Source organism: Leptonotus elevatus, chromosome 15 (genome assembly GCF_054856555.1).
Source record: "Leptonotus elevatus isolate MCC_2025b chromosome 15, RoL_Lele_1.0, whole genome shotgun sequence".
Classification (NCBI taxonomy): Eukaryota; Metazoa; Chordata; class Actinopteri; order Syngnathiformes; family Syngnathidae; genus Leptonotus; species Leptonotus elevatus.
In genome coordinates, this window is record NC_141253.1 from 8,397,615 (window position 1) to 8,417,930 (window position 20,316).

General features: G+C 37.9%; 1 protein-coding gene across 5 annotated transcripts in view; it reads left to right on the forward strand.

Moving 5' to 3' along the window:
* Nucleotides 1–20,316, forward strand: part of cntfr (ciliary neurotrophic factor receptor) — a 203,945-nt gene that overhangs the window by 158,436 nt on the left and 25,193 nt on the right. For all 5 annotated transcript variants that reach the window (XM_086097748.1, XM_086097749.1, XM_086097747.1 and 2 more), the window contains 2 exons: nucleotides 12,940–13,057; nucleotides 14,887–15,053. In XM_086097748.1, the coding sequence (XP_085953874.1) occupies nucleotides 12,940–13,057; nucleotides 14,887–15,053 (285 nt within the window). The remainder of the gene's footprint in view (nucleotides 1–12,939; nucleotides 13,058–14,886; nucleotides 15,054–20,316) is intronic.

Genomic DNA, 20,316 nt, shown 5'->3' on the forward strand with positions numbered 1-20,316 from the left:
GACTTTATTCTCAGAATTCTGATTTTAAAGTCAGAATTCTGACTTTAAGGTCAGAATTCTGATTTTAAAGTGAGAATTCTGACTTTACAGTCAGAATTCAAAGTCAGAATTCTGAGATTAAAGTTCAAATTCTGATTTTAATCACAATTAAAATAACATTAAAGTGAGAATAAACAATAAAGTGAGAATTCTCACTTTAAAGTCCGTATTCTGACTTTGACTTTAGAGTCAGAATTCTGAGAACAAAGTCAGAATTCTTACTTTATTGTCAGGATTCTGTCTTAAAAGTCAGAATCCTGCCACCCTTATTTTTTTCTCTTCACTGGCCCTAATCCTCTTCTTCTGATAGATTCCAAAATTGCAGTCAGTTCTTTCCCAGCACGTCACGTTTTTTCCCCCCCACAGTTTACACTCCAGATAAGCAAAATTCCACTGATAAACTGTAGAAAGACTGTAGTAATAAGACTGGACTCATTCTGTCTGTTGTAAATTCTATTTCACTTTATGCTGTTTTTATTACCTAAGCTTGTAACTATTCCATCTTGTATACGTTTTAAAAAAAAAACAGGGATCCTATAGCTCAGCATCTTGACATGATAGGGAGAAACTGAGATCAATTTTGGATTCTGCACCCAAAAATTTGTTGAAGACCTGACTCAACAGAAATTTTGTTCCCCACCAGTGGCAAGTCGATTACTCAATTCAAACCTGTTAACTCAAGTTGGCTTCTGTCTCAAGATTTAAAGATTTAAGCTACTGGATCAACCCCAGTCTCTATTTTAGTACTGTAGACAGTCGCCCTTGTGCGCCTATCTCGCTTTTCCTCTATCCCTATATATGTGTATCGAAAGGTTTCAGCCCGCGTGAAACAAGCCTTTGTGCCTCCCCCAGTAATGTGACACCTTTCATAACGCCGTAAAGTGAACACGGTGTATGTAAAACGACAAGCACATAGTGCTCCCGCACAGAGCAGCTGGTTGAATTCACAATGATGGCCTCAAGCTTAACGGGCTCGACACTTTGGAATTCCGCGCTTTCTCTCAGCTCTCGCTGTCTGTCTGTCTCGCTTTGGATGTGACAGTCAAATTTAAGGGAGTCAGCTGTTTGGACGCCAGGGATTCGGTCGCCATACCTGCGTGTGTCATCTCTCTCCCTCTGAGACGTAGCGGCTAGGCGCACGGGCGATTGACAGTTTGACATCTGAGATTGGTCAATCCCTGGCTGTCACTCATTTCACTGTCATGGACCACTACAGCTAAACAGCCTATAGTAGTGACAAGACCTCAGGCTAATGTGCTGGCATAGAGTTGTGCCTCACACTCAATAAAAAAAAACATCTCAACTGGCTAGATTTAGTCCCATTCAATTTCTGTTTTGCACATTAATAACATGATGCCTGCTGCTGAGTAAGACCAAGGCTCATAAGATGGCACTTTTGGGCTTCTTTAGTGTGTGAGACTTACTTTCCAACTCTGTTGATACGCCATAAGCCGTGGCCATATGAGGCTTTGATCAGGATTTGCATGATTTGAGCCAAACAAAGAATATTGTCAATATTATCACTAGTTCAGTCCTCCGCGATAGCACCATGTAAATTGCAAGCTGACAACTGAATGAAGTGATCGGCAAATTTTCTTTCCTTGGAAGAAGCCAGTTTGGTACAACGGTCTAGCTATTATAATTTTATAATTCTATCCGTTTTTGACAGGAAATTTGACAATCTGTAGAAAATTCTAATTTTTTAACAGATTTACGAGGAGAAGGGAGGGAGCAAGACGAAAGAGACACTGCAAACACCGATTTGTATTGCTCTGTCCTAAAAAAAAAAATGGTGCCAACAGGTACTAGTTTGCCCCAAGGATAACATGATTAGCCCACGGGACTGTTCTAAAAATAGCTCACCAATGATGGGACACTGTAAATTAAAACAGAAGAAAAATGTTTAACATTTCTTTATTGATAGTTAGCATGGTGCAAATTTCTTTTGCACCCAATATTCTACATTTATAGATAGTGTTTTTTAAAAATTCAGTTTTTGTTCACCCAAATGTTTGTTTGTTTTTTAAAGGATAATTTGAGAGCTGTAATTTTAATATTGTGATACCATGATATTTTTTCTTACGGTTAACATCAAAATCTAATATTAGTCCATGCCGAGAGACTACTAAAATCTAAATATTATTCAGAATTGGGTTGGCAAGGGTACAGTTTTCAATTAGCATTTGGGTTAATTCACAAAATGAACTGGATTAAAATGCTCTCATTTTAGTTTTTAAAATGGAATGGGACATTTTCTCAACACCCTTATGGATTTCCTAACATATTGGTTATCATTCCTCACATCATTTCTGTGTGATAATGCTGGAAGACTAGAGGGAAATAAATAGTGACTGCTGATGACTGAATTTTTTTAAGGCCCTCCAAGATTGCTTTCATTTTGACACTTCCAGTTAAAAGTCAGTTTAAAAGGGCAATGTTGCTCACATAATTAATCCTTAATTAAACCCTGCTTTGAGCCGGCATAATACCCATTTGATTATTCAAGTCAAAGTTGTCATTTCTCCGTGGCTTTCGGTAAGCATCAAACAATGATAATAAAATAAAACACGACATACTTCGGAAAATATTTTTCCTCAGTACTTTTTATTGATATGAATGATGTCAGGGGCTTTTGTTGTGGCAGCCATACAGCAACAACAAAGGCCTGAAATAAAGTGTGGTAAAAGGTCCAGACAAGTGCGGCTGCAGCCTTGAAAAGTTCAAATCCCACTTTTTGTTAAGAAGATTACTTTTAAATGAACAAATCATTCACGAGTGACAATGAGTTCTTTCCCAACTCACTTGGCAATCCTCACTGTGCTGTCAAGATAAATAATAACACAAATATGGCAAGAATGAAGTCACAACAAAGGAATGCATGGCCTCTAAGCTCCGAGATTCAACGCTACTAGTTCCTGCAGCCGTCTGAGACCAGTTAAGTACATTTTGAGGATGAAATGAAAGGTTTAGCGTAGTGGAATTTAAAGTTTGCCATTTCATTTCCTGGCAATATTATCAACTCAAAGTGTTCTCAGTAGAATTTAGCATTAAATCATATTAAAGTATAACAAGTTGACATACAGAGATTATATCATTCTAGGAGGCTGTTGGACACTGAATTTGTTTGGACGTGAACTTTATTGCCCCATCAGAAATAATTAAAGTATTTATATTTCAATCTATTTAGACTTCTGGCATATAATAAATAGGGATATTCGAAAGGATTTCTTTTGTCAGTTTACATGGAGCAATTGGTAATATAATGGTTTACTAATGTTTTTTGTGCAGTACATTACCCTGCATTGATGATGATTAGTGACCAGTGTCGTCTGACTTTCACCCTTAGTTGATAGCCTGTAGCTTTCCTATGACCCTGGACAAAATAAGCAGTATAGAAAATGGATTTGCATGCGGCTTTTCCCAACTTTTATTGAGCAAAGGCAACCATTTAACACTACAAAAATCTCATGGCACACCAACAAACAAAAATGTCCCAAAAAGTATGAATACTGAAATAATGCTGTTTTTTTTTTGTTGCCTCAATTGGTTTAGTGTGAAATTGACAGAATTTCCAACAGCACAGCTGATGAGTTCAATACCCCAAAAGTGTTGTCAATCTGTTCAACTAAACTTTGGAGAGGAAAGTATGCTTCCAACGTGAAACAAAACAACACTTTGACAAATTTTTCAACGGGCCATCATTATCTCATTTGCTCCCAAAAACGTATAAAAACGTTCTAATTTAAATGTTGCCATGGTCCCAAAAACATATTTTTTTTAATGTTGTTGTTTGTTTGTTTTATGCTAGAGCATTTGATGCAGCCTCTGACCTGAAGAGGTCGCTTAAAGCAATGGTAGTTATTACAAATAAATGGCCAGCAGGTGTCAGCAGAGTATAAGAGATCAGCCAGAGCAATGTTGCAACAAGCTCTTTTCCCCAGTGTTTTCAGCAAGTTTGTGAATAATTATGAAACTTAGCTATATTCTAATGCTAATTGCTGCAAAACGGAAACAGATACAAATGTACTTTCTTTTTTTGTTGAAAGAAGAGACCATAATCTTTCTTTTGATGGGTTTCATGTTATTATAGCAATAGAACACATATTCTGTGAGCCTTGCAAAATCTGTCAAAATCCAGTCAAACAGCTCGGAGCAAAGGGGGTTGCTTCAGTGAAAATTGCTGGCAGTGAATGAGTTAAATATTCTCTTCCGACTGCACTATTTTCTACCAACATGGATGAGACAGTCCTCCAATGAATACGACCACATGCGTCATTTTGAAATGTGCCAAATTACAAAGTGTTACATACTGTAGTTTAGAGAGCCCTATCGGTCATCTAAATAGCAAAAAATAATTATATTAAACTGAACTATAAAGGGAATTACTAGGACTCGCACCCGGGTCGTCTGGTCAAAAGACGAGCTACTATCTGACTGAGCTAACAGGCCAGTGATTTTTTTAATGTTGACTACATGTTTTGTAACATCGACCATACTACAACCTCTGCCTCTTCCTAACCTCGACCATTAGTGTCCCATGTGAAGACGTAACATGTCCAACCTCACTGAAAGCCTAATACTACCCCCAACCACTATTGTCCCATCCCAGAAGTGACGACAAATTCCCAAAAGTGACGATGAATTGACGTCAAGAAGGAGCATGCGCAGAAGGTACCAACGTCTTGTGACGTGGAATACGCTCTATTTGGACGTAATTTCGTGCATGGTAAAATGACCAGTATCCTATTTGTTGGATGACTTGTTGACATGGATTCTCCTGCACAAAATGCACATATGTGGCCAGGAAACCTACACTTCCTGTGGTCATATAACATCAACAACCTTCACGCGATTAGGGGAACCAGTGGAAACGTCCCCAAAAAAATTGTTGTAAACACTTGAGGTGAGATTGTGTTTACGTGTGTGGCATAAACATAAGCTGTTATAGCTGAGCTTTGAGTACGATTTGTGATGTCAGGTGGCTAAGTGAGCGTGCGCTTTTGGGTTGGAGTGTGAGAGGCGCTGCAGGGCAGAGTTGAGGTGTGTACCAGCGTCTGACCTCAAGAGCTTGCTGATGCAAACCTCTGCATCTCCTTTAAAGTTTACCGCCTTTCAGTTTTTAACAGCGTATTACACCACGGAGCGCGCAGTTTTCTTCATTTGGTTCTTCAATGTTTAACCACTGTGCCATTAATCTATCGCCATATAACTCGACAATTCAGATTCAAATTCCCCTTTTTTCACATGACTTATTCTTCACCTCGATCTCCCATTGTCTCACTAATCATCTCCCGATGCTTTTGTAAGGTATTCATCCTTCTTTCATTCAATCATCTCTCACACAACTGTTTCCAATCGCCCTGAAGGCCATTCCATGAATGTCTGGGCATTCTTGTTTTGTGTATGTGTGTGTGCGAATATGCGACCCTCAGCTCTCCCTTATCTTAAGGTTCAGATCTGGAGAAATGGAAAGGATGGGATCATAGCGGGAGAAAGGACACTAATATGAATACAAAAGAAGAAGAAGAAAGTAAAGAGCACAGCCACTGTGCATGTGAATACATTAAAGTTCTTAGCATGATGGCTGAGGACATATTAGGGATTTGTAAGTCGACGAAAGAGTGCAACCGCTGCTTAGCGTGTGATGGGTTGTGGAGAACCGCTTGCCTTTGGGTAAGTCGGTACAGAATGTTGCCATGCACATTCACACCTACGGGCAATTTAGTTTCTTCTGAAAGGATCTCTTGCAAGCTTCGGGTCTGTAAATAAGAACCGCTTGATGTGAACTCGGGCTGAATAGAACAAGAAGGTTCAAACACAGGGCGGTCTCGCTTTGATGTACCTTATATAAGATTGATGTCAATGGGGATAAAAAGCGTTTTTATGTTTTTATTTTATTTTATCCATGAAATAGATAAGCAGGAAATAATAAGACAGATACAAGTGTTAATGGTTTCCATTCCATTGAGTTGTATTGTAATAAAAATCGGACAATGTACTGATTAATCGACTTTGGCATTACTCGATGTTTAAAACGTTGTAATTGAAGGAAAAGAGTTAACGTGCACAACTGTGTGGCGTGTTTCCAAGTTCCCGACGCTGAGAAAGTACCCTGAATGCACCGTATTGCTAGCATAAGCCCTCGTGTAGCATATTTGATTCTGCCTTCCCTGAGCATGTTTTAAGCAAAAAGAACTACACACATTAAATACAAAACATCCTTAGTTTTTAAAATATTGCTAGCCGCTAATGCTAAAGTCAATGTAATATCCCATTGAAATGCTAAGGGTTGACTTCGGGAGTGATATTCCTTCAAATAAGGAATCACATAAACGCTGTGGAAAACAGATACAGAAGAAAGAAAAGAAAAGATTACTCAAAGGCACAATTTTTTTGCAATCTGTGAAAAACGAATGATATTAATACATACGCAACTTTCATCGGTTCTTATGGTAAGTGTGGAATCTATCAAGTGGCACCACACTGCGCCTAAGAGGCCAAAATGCTGAAAAACAGCTATTATTATTAGTTTATTTTTATTCAGTGGTATACACTAGATAGTATTCTTATTTTACTTTCTTTGTCATACCTACAAAACATTTCCACATGACATGGCTCGGAATACAGTACCTGATGTCCAAGGTTAGCCCAGCAAGTCCCAAGACCTGTGAAATTAACAAAATGATAAAGAGATGAAGAATGAAAATTCAAGAGGCTTGAACTGCACGTTATATTTACAAGGTCATTTAGTACTTGACAAAAAAGAATGCAGTGTTCAAGAAGAAGTGCTCAACATGCAGGAACGAATGGGCATGAGGCGCTATGATGCTACTTTGGACGGGCTGAATTGATTAATTAAGTTTTGAAATCAATCTATTTATTAATCGTGATTTCAATCTCAATCCAAATCATTGCGATTATTATTTTTTCCTTAATCGTCCAACTCTAATTGTTGGAATCTAATATTTATTCATACTATAGTATACAGTAGAAGGTCGAACACTTATATAACGTTTATTTATCTAGGGAAGGCAATTGAGAACGGTTTCCCATTTGCGATGCCGACCTTGCAGCAGGCAGAAAAGTAAGACAAAATTCTGAAAAAAAGGCAACTTTTTAAAATAATCTTACCCAAAGAGAATATAGGAATGGGTGTATATTGTTCGTCTCTCTTCTCAGGTTCTCCTTCTCTTAACAGCCTTTATTTTTATTTTTATAAATATCACATAAAGAGGAAAGAGTGAAACATGACTTAAACAGTGGTAGCCATTTGATACTCACTGAAGTCAGCTGGAGTCTCACATGATTTGCTGACATCTTTTCTGACATCATGTGTTGTGGCGGTTCAATTCTGGATCATACAACCTAAAGTTTTTGAATTTATATAGCGGTAATCCACTATATCATTGTCAGCATGTAGACCATAAATATTGCGTAAACTCACCAAGTGTAGTTGTTCCGTGTTTTTCTTGTCTTTTTTTTCCCTTTTCTTTTTTAATTTACTTGCATAACCACAAAAAAAAATAGCTGGATCTAATGGATCACCAGGGGAGAGATGAAAATATTTCACTACAATTATATTACCTTTTGTCACGCCAGCTGGTCTGGACAAAAAGGCACCACAGCGTCTCGCTGTCTCCTTTTATGACTTTTTCTGTTTGTTTGCTTTATTTACATCATTGTTTCTCCGATGACACATGACTTAGCTCATCTAAAATGCAGCGGGCCCAGCATTGACGTTGGATTGGAATCAAAACAGTGACCAAAGCCATCTGTCTAAATGAGTTTTGCCTCTCAGCAGCTCAAATCTCAAAAAGAATACAGCTCTTAGCGATGGGGTTTTCCATAGAATAGATAACATTTTTGGATGGATGGATTGGCATGAGAGTTGGGTCGTTATACTAACGAATAGCATATTTAATTGGGCCGTATCGGTTATTTTGATTCGAGACCAAACGTACTCAAGCTTGAAATTCAAAGGACTGAGCTTGTCTTTCTTTTTTCTTTTTTTTTCTTTTTTAAAGAGCTCAGTATTGTTCATTCGGAAATGTCATCATCATTGCTCTTTATTTATTTTTTATTTATTTATTTTTTATTTATATATATATATATATATATATATATATATATATGAGCTTGTCTTTCTACTTGAAAGGGATACTTTACTTTATTGAGCTCAGTCAACAGGTAAGCCATGATTGGTCGTTACCTACTTCCTCAGCACAGGTGATGTCATCTTCAGTCGACAGCAAGTAGAAAAACTTGTTTTTAAAGGTATTCATTATACAAAAAAAGATGTAATTATCAAATTCATTTTGGACAAAATACAAACTTTTTACGGCTGAAAATGTCTCAACGGGTCAAGTTTCCCTTGAAAGAAGCATACAGATTGCTTTCTATTTGAAATAAATAAAAGGGGTATTGATCGACAACAATCTCCTATTAAGATTTTAATGAAACTAAGTATCTAAAGTACATCGCAACTTTAAAAGCCATCTATTGGATTTAGAATTGAGGTCAGATTAATGTTCAGCAGGATGTCTCACACAGTCGCCTGTGAAGGAGACTCTTGTCTCATTGTGTCTGCGGCTCGTTCCATCTTCTCATTCAAAAGCATACTCACACGTCAACACAATCGATTTGATTCTGAAGCGAGTGCCATTTCACAAAGTGCCATTTCACGCTGACTTTTGAATAAGACGGAGCGTTGCTCAAAAGGAGGCAGGTGTGTGTCGCATGCGGCGATACCCGGCCTTGTTTCAAAGTATCGGTACTTGCAGCGCCGGGCCGACATCGGCAGCCCTCTAGTGGCCGTTTTACAATCAGGAACTAGGAATTAGAATAATAATTAAAAGAAAAAAAATGTTTTTAAGGTAAAATAAAAATTAAAAATTTCAGTACTCTTACTGGTATCAATCTGGGGGGGAAAAAAGCACTTTTTAAACATATTTTTCTAGCTATTTTTGTAGCCATATTTTTCACAATATCACGCTTCTATCATGTTATGTTATCACGTTTCAAAAGTGTTAAAGGAATTATGTTCATGTACATATAGCTAGTATTGATGAAGACTGATCGGTGCATCTGTTTGTTAGCTATCTGACTCTTATCTAACTCTTGGTTCTTACAGGATGATGTCATTAACTGTGATGAATGATGCCGTTTTAATTCTTGGGTGGGTGGTTCCTAGTAATAAAAATGAAAATGAATATTTTTATGCACTAAATTTCAAAAGGTTTGTTGGTTGACTTGCATAGCCCTCAAATAATATAATTTGAAATCAACTTTAAAAAAAAAAACATTCAACGCAAAACCTCCATATTGCTGTCAAACCTCAAAACAAACGTAATGCAACTGGCCTCGTTTGTCCTCGTTTCTTCTTGTGTATTTTTAAATATCTGGTGAATTGTCTACGCTGTGGTCCTTTAATTGTTGTCTTTCAGTAAATGGCTTATCCAAGTTCTTAATAAGGTGGCTGCATTGATTAAGGATCTTTCTTCAAAGCCTACAGGAATACCTGCAGGTCCGAATCTATGTGGGTTTGCGTTTCTCTGCCCTGGCGATCAATATGTGAGTGTGTGTGTCTTTGTTTTCAGCACAGTTTTTTCTTTAACTTTGACTGAAGTTCTCAGATGAGGGACAAATTGATCAAGATGGCCCCAATTAGTCTTTGTGATTAATTGAGTGTGATTAGATGTCCTCTCTGACACCTCATTGTTGATGCTATTGACAGGTTAATTAGTAACCGTGGTGACCGCTTAAACACAGCTAACTGGGTGTGACAGGGAAATAACCTTAACAATAATTACTGGGACCCCCTCACAATCGTTTGTCCATTGTATCAGAACTTTAAAATGCTGTATACTTGTATGATTATTTACTAAATTGAATAATAATGCAATGGAGTATTTTATAATAATTCACCATATGGTTTTCCACTGTAAATACAGAAAAAATAACATTGAGGTATTTTTTTTTAAAAGAAGAGTTGCAATAATATGGAGAAATTATAACAATAATAATAATAAAGAATAACCAGCCACCAAAGGATCCATAATAAAACCAGTGTTTGCATAGAAGAAAAGAGTGTGTACATATATAAGCTTTGACAAATGGCGAATAAAGTCTTGATCCAATGAGGTCCTCAATATTCAATGTTTGCCTGCTTTTTTGTTACACTGTTCCCCCTGAGGGTTTGCCTTTCTTGTCTTGGTTCAATATGATCTTCACTTTTCTCATTGTCAAACCTCAAACACTTCTGGGTAACTTGAAAACTAAAGTCGGTGCTTTGGCGATTTAAGACTGCAGCTAGGATTACTGTACTTAATTCATGGTCAACACAAAAGGTATCGAAAAAATATTTTCCAAACATGCTTTTTTAGTTGACGATGCTATTACTCGAACTAATAAAACCGTTCCTTCTAATCACCTTTTAATCTAGCCACACCTTAGAAGCCTCCGTTCTGGAAAAACATTTTGAGCTACCCGAGTTGCACCACAGGGGAAAGAAATGTTCTCGATTCATGCGGTTTTTCCCATGCCTTGCATTCCATGAGCAAATACTGTAGTTCTTAAAGAGAAATGGACGCCTTCTCACTTTTTAGTGCTTATGTAACTAAACATAATGGAGAACGAAATGTTGTTGTTTTTTTTATCAGTGGACATTATTACGGGGAAACACTCACTGGCACTACATTAGGTACAGCTGCAAGAGCTAATGTTATCCAATGTAAGAGTGGTATCAAAGACTGCTGTACGATAGTAGTGGCTGGATCTCTGCCAATGGTTGAATCGACAAATGTGTGCTTGTTGGACAATTTGCAGGCTACCTCCAAGTTCACTGAGGATGTAAAAGAAAGGGACTGCATCATTTTTGTAAATTTGTACTTTTCTGGTATGTACTGTTTTCCCCCTCTTTTCTTCTTTTTTATTTGTATGTATATATTTTTGTTTTTAAAACAATATGACGTTATTTGCTGTTGTTTTTGTAGTTGTTGATGTTTACTTTTTCTTTTTGGGGGGATTTGGATTGGGTTGTTGTAATGTCTGTTTAGTGGTAATTATTCTTTATTATTGTATATCTCACTGTTGGTATTGTTTACAAAAAAGAAAATACAAATAATAAATATTTGATCAAAGAAAAAAATAAATTAATTCCTCAAATGGAGGCTGTTGTTGGTATAGTGGTTCACATAACTTTTGCACAACTGGTGTTGGATCAGTTCTGACTCAGTCTTTTATGGCGTAAAAACGGGCACATCTTCATTTTCGTGCCAGGGTCTAATTTAGCGTGTTTACAAGTCTTGTGTCGATATGCGTTTCGGCGTATTCTATTGCACGCCCCGGCACATCTTGCAATTTGGTGACGAAAAGTAGACTCGATTTTAGACTAGCTAAAAGGAGGTCTAAGTTGTGGCGCGGGTGGTGATTTTGGTGGATTTGACCGACGCGGAGGCGCACTGCGGACGTGTTGTGGTGGATGTCGTCAAATTTCATTCATAAATGCCTCTAAATCATTGTAAAAATCTATTCATTGAACTATCATTCATTTTAAAAACATTTTAATAGCACATCCCTGACCTAGCAGCAAATCTATGGGTGGTGGAACTTGACACATCATCCTGCAGTTCATTTTAAATGTGATTTGCACTCACCGATCTCCTCCATCGACATGCCATGTAGAGAGTAATGAGGAGATCTGCGTCAATTGGCCGGAAGTTGGCTGTGCTCCCTCCCACAATGGCGGAAACACCCACTTTTACCTTGTGCTTGTCAAGGAAAATCCCAAAAGAAAGAAAACTCCACCCATTTGCACAGTTAACTCCACTTTATGCGAGACTTGCGGGTACAGAAATAGGGCAAGGTTGTCCTGTATTTTGGTTGGGTACATTTTTAAACATCGCTATACAGCAGTTGCACAGCTCAGCCACTAAAACAAATATTTAAAAAAAATAACCTAAGCTGAATTGCCAATGGATATTTGTTGAATTGGATCTCATTAAACTGTGCATGTTTTCATAATGTAGTAATAGCAATATGTGTAATCCCTAAGATTAAAATTTGATAATAGCTCTTATATCATCCATAAAGAGCAACATACTGTACTGATTGTGACTAATGAAGCACAAAGTGTGAAATGAATTTTCCGGCACTTAAAACAGATGAGACGGTTTGTGGATCAATTTATAGCGGCAAATAATGATCTTCTTTCGCCCCCTCACATATCTCTCCTCTACGGGGCCAGTACTGTATTTTATACGAAGTGGAAATAACTCTGGGAAAAAGGGCAAAGAGCCGCAGGGAGGAAGAGGGAGTGGTAGACAAGTGTGTGCTTCACTTGCTGAGAAGAAAGGAGCCTAATCTCGAGGGAGGCCAGAGTTGGCATAACATCGCTTCTTCTGGACAACCTCCTTCATTCATCTGTTACGCTCCCACTGCACTAGCCTTCTTTTATTCACATACAATATTGCCTCCCTACTCTCTTTGCAACTTTTTAACCATTTTCCCCCCCACCACCACTTTTTATTACTCAGTCAACATATCCACCCACCTCCTTGATTTCATCTGTGAGCGTAACAGTGAAGGTTTAATGTTATTTTATCTGCAGTTCTTTGTTTCATAATCAGTATTCATATTTAGTATAATGCACAGCACACAAGACTCCGGAGAAATCACTTACTGTATTTGTTGATTTGGATGTAAAAATAGCTGGTACATTTTCTGATTGGGTATTTTTGAGCAGGGGATCTTCATTGACAATGTTGTCAAGTGCAAATAAATGTGAGCAAGTGATATTGGCTGGAGAGCATTTCTGTCTACCTCGCAGCCATATTTGATTAATAATAATTTCATTTGAGTCGAATAATCACAGTCTGTTCTTTGTTTTTTTTTCCCTTGCAGTTTCCCCTCGGGAACCGATAGTGTCCTGTAGATCCAACACATATCCCAAAGGCTTCTACTGCAGCTGGCACCAGCAGCACTCGACCTACATCCCCACGACATTTGAAGTGGACGTTCAGTAAGTCATTTTGTTCTTTGTACATCAGTAGTGGGGTTTCCATCCAATTGTTTAAAAAATTTTAAGCACATTTACTGAAAATGCGCAAAACGGACATGCGACTTGTGCCCGTTTCCGTCTGTTCTTCTTTTGCGAATATTGAGAGGGGACTCCGCCGCTGTAGGTGGCGGTATACACCATAGAGATGGGATCCACCAGTAATTTAAAAGAAGAAGAAGAACAGGAAGTGACTGCGCTGTGCGACACTGATCTGAATATATGGCTGGATAGCCGAAAGCCAATACACGCCCGTGCAAGCCATTGAAGCGACAGGGCGGCCATTTTACCCCTCCCATCTCGCGAGCAGGCTACTATATAAACTATACGGTATACATACAGATTAGACATATACAAGTCGTAGGCAGTTAGTATAGGGCCGGGGGCGGGGTGGGTGGTTTGAGGGGGTTTGGTCGCTATTTTTTAACAAGTGGAAAAGAAAAAAAAAAGTGTGTTGTGCTGTTTTGAAGACCCCCTTTTTCTTTTATCACTCAGTTCCTTAGACCCCATTATAAGATTTGGTAGAGGCATCTTTTGTTGAATTACAGTTATAATTCTTTAATAAAAAAAATATACAAGTTTCCTCCTGTAAACATCATTAATCATATCATTTATACATGTATTTAAGGCAAGTTGTAAAATGTCTGAAGTCCTCTTATGTTTAACAAATGAAAACATCATAAATCATGCTGTTTCTGCTAAGTACAGTCTCAAATGTTCTCCAATTTCGATACTGTAAATGTATTGGATCGTATGCCGAGAAACGTTTCTTGGGAGGAGTAATATGGCACCCTCGCGGCTTCAAACGTCGGCTATTTAGTAATATATTCAGATCAGTGGCCATGCGATGACGTTGGATGAGCTTTTGTAATTCTTGATAAACCGTAGCATTTTTTTTTGCTGTTTTCCATCTAAGAATTGCATTAATATTCACTTCTTTAATTAATTTCCGAAAAGATTTCTCTTTCGTCGTTCCCCCCAAACATACCTAACTTTATCGTCCGCCATTGCTTTGTAACTACAATATCCGGTCAAAACGTGCGACGTGTTGTGAGCGTTTATTTGCAAAACCTGTTTCCATAGCCAAAATTCGCATTTTCCTTTTTTCAATACGCTTCAAAATTCACCCCCTCCAAGCGTAAAAATTGTTTTTTGCGAATTTTGGACCCTTTTTCGAATTTCTAGCGTTTCCATTCAGTTTTTTTTTCGCATTTCTTGAAAATTTGAATAAAAATGGGTGGATGGAAACCCCACTAATGACTGAAGACCACCACTGAGGCTGAATTATCAAATTTTGACATAGAGCAGTGCTTCTCAATATTTTTTTGTAGCCCAAAGGAGGAAGAAGAATTTCGCGCTAAACTGCCACCGTAGTGGATGTGCAAGTACATGTTATTCTAGTACGGCAAAATTAAAAATCATGTTCCCTGGGGACACACGCGCCTCGCCTCCATGGTATCGCCCTGTCATTTTTACATTATATTCGCTAGTTTGAGGGCACCAAAGAAGTCCACATCTGACACTTCTTTTTTTATCTTTCATCCTTCCCTATCTCAAAGCACAGCAGGTGCTCCTTATTAATACTGTATAACCATTATGACTCCATTAACATGGTAATAAGGAGCCAACTGATAGAAAGATAATAAGTGTAGTCATTTGTTCGGTATCTTCACCCTTCTGGCTGATTTTTTTTTTTATGTGGGTGACGACCTTGCCGCAATCAACAAAATATTGGTTGGCATTTTTATTATTATTTTTTTTTAACAAGATGCTTCTGTTTCTCATTTCTCCAGACATAACCAGCGTTCACTGGAGGTGCAAAAAGATTCCGTCCATAAGAATCGCTGCCATGTACGTTTTCCAGAGGTTTTCTCCAGCTTTCCATACAAAGTCAACGTGACCGCAGTCAGCGCTTTGGGCAAAGCCTCCAGCACAATCTCTTTTGAGGAGTCCAGTATAGGTAATGTAAATATTGTTTTCTCTTATGTTCTTCCGATATACCACCAGTTTTACATCTAAACCTGACATTTAAAACGTTTTTGGAACTCACTCAGCCGTGCATTACCACTTAGTGAAGTAGCATATGAAGAAGGTATTCCTGACCAATTATGTTTTGTTTCCAAATTGGCGCAGCCTTGGGGTCCTTCTCACAAAAATTTGGCAAAGAACACAAAGACCGAAAATAGCGAGTGTCATCTCAGTAAAGATGCCAACCCCTTCCCTAATGCCAAAGCATTTGTTTGACCACAGATGATTGATTGTATTCACTCCTTTGATCAGTGCCAGCAAGAGAAAGAAAGTAGAAAATAATTGGCCAAATAAATGTCACCAAACTGAAAAGGAAATGCAGAGTTGTTGTTTTTTTCTGAGAAATCCAGCATAGTCCATTTATGAGAAACTCACACTGCATTACATGGTAAAAAAAAAATAATAATTGTGGCTGTACTTGCTATTGATGAATTTGCGATTTTAAATTCAGGTAGGCCTACTACAAAATGATATTTGTAGTAGATGATCAGCTTTGGTTAAGTAAGCTTTACCAAAACAGCATTGCTCATTAGTCTTATCCTGCCTGCTCGAGCTCTGCGTGTGATGCTCGTTTTAATCCACAGTTTCCACTTTGCAACGGCAATCTGTTTTCTTGCTGCCGTCAGCCTTCTCGTCAATAAAAATTTCTCCTTACTGTGTCCAACAGATTTATGCCAAGATTTTATTGTTCCATTTTAATTGGCAGTCATTGATGACAAAGTGGTTTTACTCGCCCAACTTCTCTGCAGGCTGCTTCGGTTCAATTCCCATTTCATTCACTCTGTCAGGGTGTGAATGTGAATAGTGAGATTGGCTGGTGACAAGTCCAGGATGTAGTTTGCCAGATAAGTGGCAGCTCCATGGCACCATACAGGATAAGCGTTATAGAAAATGGAGTGGTTGCCTCCCAACCCAGAGGTTGTGGGTTCGATCCCATGCCATGTCAAAGTATCCTTGAGCAAGATACCGAGCCCTCAGAGTCATGAGTAGTCGAATGTAGAGGGACTTGTAAGGTGGAAAAGTGCTGTATAAAGGAATTACCATATAGCAAAAGTAATTTGCACCTTCAGGTCCTGCTACAGAACTGCTGTCGAGCTTTTTATCCATTGGTCTGCTGCACTAACTGCGCTACAAGCAATGTTTGTACTTGAAGTCGGCTATTTTGGTTGTGGAATGAAATGTTTGTTTGTTTATTGAACTTATAAACCAGCAACAGAAATACTGACATTAAAATATAAAGATTAAAAAATATATATATATTTTTTTTTACATACAAGGTCATCATTAAGCATAGCTTACATGTTCAAGAGGGAGTAGGAAGAAGTAAAAAAAAAACTTGACTCGAGTCGTACTCTCTTACAAGAAAGAAAAAAATTAAAAAATTTGTATAGATATGCCAACAATATTGTGCATTTAATTGATAAGGTAACACTTTAACAGATATATATATCAGCACAAAGGCTTACACATACAGTTTTAATTGCACTATTTTCTACGTTTGTACTGACTTACACCTGATTTAAATATTGTTGCTGTACTTTGTTTTTATACATCTTTTTAAACACAACCAGTGATTCACACCTTTTCAGGTTAATTCCTAAAATTGTTCCACAAATTTACACCTAAAATTGAAATACAACTTTGCTTCATATTTTGTTAATTGTACCCCTTAAATCATAGCCACTCTTTCTAATTTCAAACAACTTCTGAATATTGTGTTGTGTACTTTGTACCTTATTTGAGCTAGATTTAGATAAAATGTCGTTGTGCTTAATTTGATAAATAGTGAGTTTGTTGTTTCTGTATATTTTAATCGGTTAATAGTTCTTATTGCTCTCTTTTTGTAATTTGAAAAGAGGGTATTTGTTTTGTAAGCATTTCCCCATATTTCTACACAATAGGTTAGATATGGTAATAATAATGAGCAATATAACGTATATAGTTACTTCTTATTCAAAAAAATTTTTTGTAGAGAATCCCTATAATTTTGGACACTTTCCTTTTAACATTATCTATGTGGGACTTCCAGCTTAATCTTTCATCAATAACAACACCAAGAGATTTATTTTCATACACTCTTTCTCTTTTATTAGAATTTACTCTAATTGTGACTTGGTGCTTTATCTGTCTAGTGCCAAAAACTATATATTAAAAAAAAAAAAAAAAAAAAAAAAACCTATAACTATGTGTCCACATAGGTGCAAATTTATGTTTGGTTCCATTTAACCCAGTACAAACGGACTGTAGAGTTGTAAAAGTAACACTCAATAGGTTCTTGCAAAGTTCACACAATTGTTAATTACTATTGCCTTAAGCGGAGCCTTTTTGTTCTTAGCCCAACTTCATGGCATTCAGAATTCTTAAGTTTGTGTAAAAGTACAAGATGGTTGTACCACAAAAGTAGGATTGTTAAAAATTCTTCGCAGACTGGCTGGAAGGCAATGAAGAGGAAATGTGTTCACTTAAAGGAAGGAATGAGCTCCACTTAAATAGATAAGAGAAGTGCTTCTGGCGGTTCTCAATTCTGCTGTATCCCTTCGAGCGAGGTATGGGTGTGTATGGTGTATAAAACACACACAGTCGATGTGTGGGAGTGTGTGTGTGTGTGTGTGTATATAAATTGAGTCAGTGACATGCTCCGCCAAATCCCGGACACAGGATTCATGAAAATGCTAATGCTAGCCGGATTAGCGCGGTGACTGAGGATACTTTCCTTAACTATCAGTTGATAAGAAAATTCCGCACTGCTCCTTTCTTTGCATTCTTGAACATTCCCGTACGTGCCTCTCTACTTTTCACTTTCCTCCTATCTTGCCATTTCCTTACCTTCTGTTTGCATGCACAGTAGGTGTCTGAAGGGAAAAGCTTTGAGTTTAGCCCCCCTTGTCTATTTGCTCCCAGCGTCTGTATTGTAAAAAAAAACAAAAAAAAAACGTGTGAGTCACATTAATTTTACGGGAAAACGAGGCAGATCATAAATAAATAAAACAATTTCATGCTTTCTGGCGCACTTCTTAATTCCAAGTGGAAGTTAGTAAAACCATCCTTGGCTGTCCTTGTTCATTCGGCCACTGCTGAAATAAAATTAGATGAGACGTGCGCGCGTGTGTATGTGTGTTTAATTGTGGCCAGTGTGGATCATTTGGTGCTAAACCTTTGAGAAAGTTGTATCCCCATCAAATAAATCAATGCTTTTTTACCGTTTGCACAGTTTTTAACTGAGTAAAACTACTCTATGGAAGTTCTCTGAGTGGATGAGATCAGTAACTGATGGCAGTGCATCACAAAACAGCATGTAGCACAGCGCCACCTGCTATGTTATGTGGCTTACAGTGGAGAGAAGGATAACCTCTGGCAGCTGTGCAGGGTCTGGCGTCCACCTCCCCTCATTGTTTAAATCACAGGGACGCTGACTTGACCTATAAGAGCATTTAACTGGCCTCTGTTTGTGAAATATGGTGTGATTTATTTATTTATTTAGATGGATATATGTATTTTATATTTGTGTACGAATTAAAGATGTTGCACTTGTTTGAGATCACAGGTGACCTTTGTAATGATTGCATCCCCCGGAGGCCAGTAGGAGAACAGACGGTCGATTTGAAATATCGAGATCTCTGTGGCCATCTGCTCTTACACAGCCAGCATGACTTTCAGTCTTCCATGTAAATGTTAAAATCGCCGTCCTTTCGACACTGTACATATAAAGTGAGAACCGCAGTTCTTGGATACTGATTAATGTGAAGGGCTACCAGTTTGGTCCACACTTTTGAAATAACAAAAAAAAAGAAGAAAAAAAGCACATATTACATGAAATTTGCTATTCGCAATTGGGCTCGACCGCGAGCCCCCAAATAAAGGTTCACTGTATTGCCAATTACTTAAACGTGTTTGTTGTCTCTGAAGTTCAAGGCATTAACAGGAAGATAAATAGAGAAATAAGGCACATTTCATACACGAGGTAGCTCCATGTGCTTCCCATGTACACAGTTACAAAACATTTAACCACACAAAAAAAAAGCATTTAAAGGAAAAAGAGTTGAAGACATTTAAAAGCAAACGAGAGAAGTAAAAAGTACTTTACTACAGCACAAGAACATGATTTGAGAAAAAAATTGATTATAGAAATGCTCTGAAAGACCTTAATAACCTGGATTTTAAAACATTTACACTTGGAGGCTATCTTCAAGTTCTGTCGGCAGCTTATTTCATTTGCATGCAGCATAACAGCTAAATGCTGATGCGCCATGTTTGCTTTGAGCTCTTGGCTCATTAACTCATTGACGCGAATCTACGATACGCAGAACCAAATAGGGTCTATATTCCCAAATTCACATAATCACATTCATTAGCCTAATTTTAAAATCCTTAAATAAATAAATATATGCAGCTGACTGTGTAAAGCCTTTCCGATTGGAGTAATATGTTTTAATCTCTTTGTTCTGGTCAGAACCGAGCTGCAGCGTTTTGAAAACTGGAGCTGTTTGATGCTGGTTTGAGGGAGTCTAGTCAGAAGACCGTCCCAATAATCAAGTCTACTGGAGATAAAAGCATTGATAAGATTAGGTTTTTAAAGACTAAATATACTCATATACTCCCTCATATACTTTAGAGTCACTTCTAAGTTTATGAGGAAAGCGGTTGATTTCCAAGCTTGACAATATGAAAACAGCACTGGTCATAATCTTGCACATTTTGTTTTTTTCCTTCCACCTCATTTTCCTTGCGCTACAGGTTCACCACATCCACAGTCTACTGTCTCTCTACTGCAGGTGAAAATGAGGCTAATTATCTTTGGCAAAGAACAACCCGGCAAACCGTCAGCAGGGATCGTTGTTTCTGCCGGGTAAAATGACAAAGGCTGTCAGCGGCAGCTCACGCAGCTAATTGGTGAAAATTCTTTGAGAGACTTGAAGACAGGCTGGCTGGTGTTTTGTTGGAGGTGTAGTCAGCCAAAGTAATCATCATTCACTTGGGTTACATGCGGTGAAATGATCCAGGTACCTAGGGTGACCAAACGTACTATTTTGCCCGGACATGTCCACTTGTTTTACATCCTGTCCAGGCGTCTGGGATTTTTTATTCATTTTTTAAATATACATGAATTAAAATGTCCGATTTGACATTGTGCGGCAAATGGGTTGTGACTGGTAGACCGCGGATGTTAATATTGCTATTATATTGGTAGTCCTCAA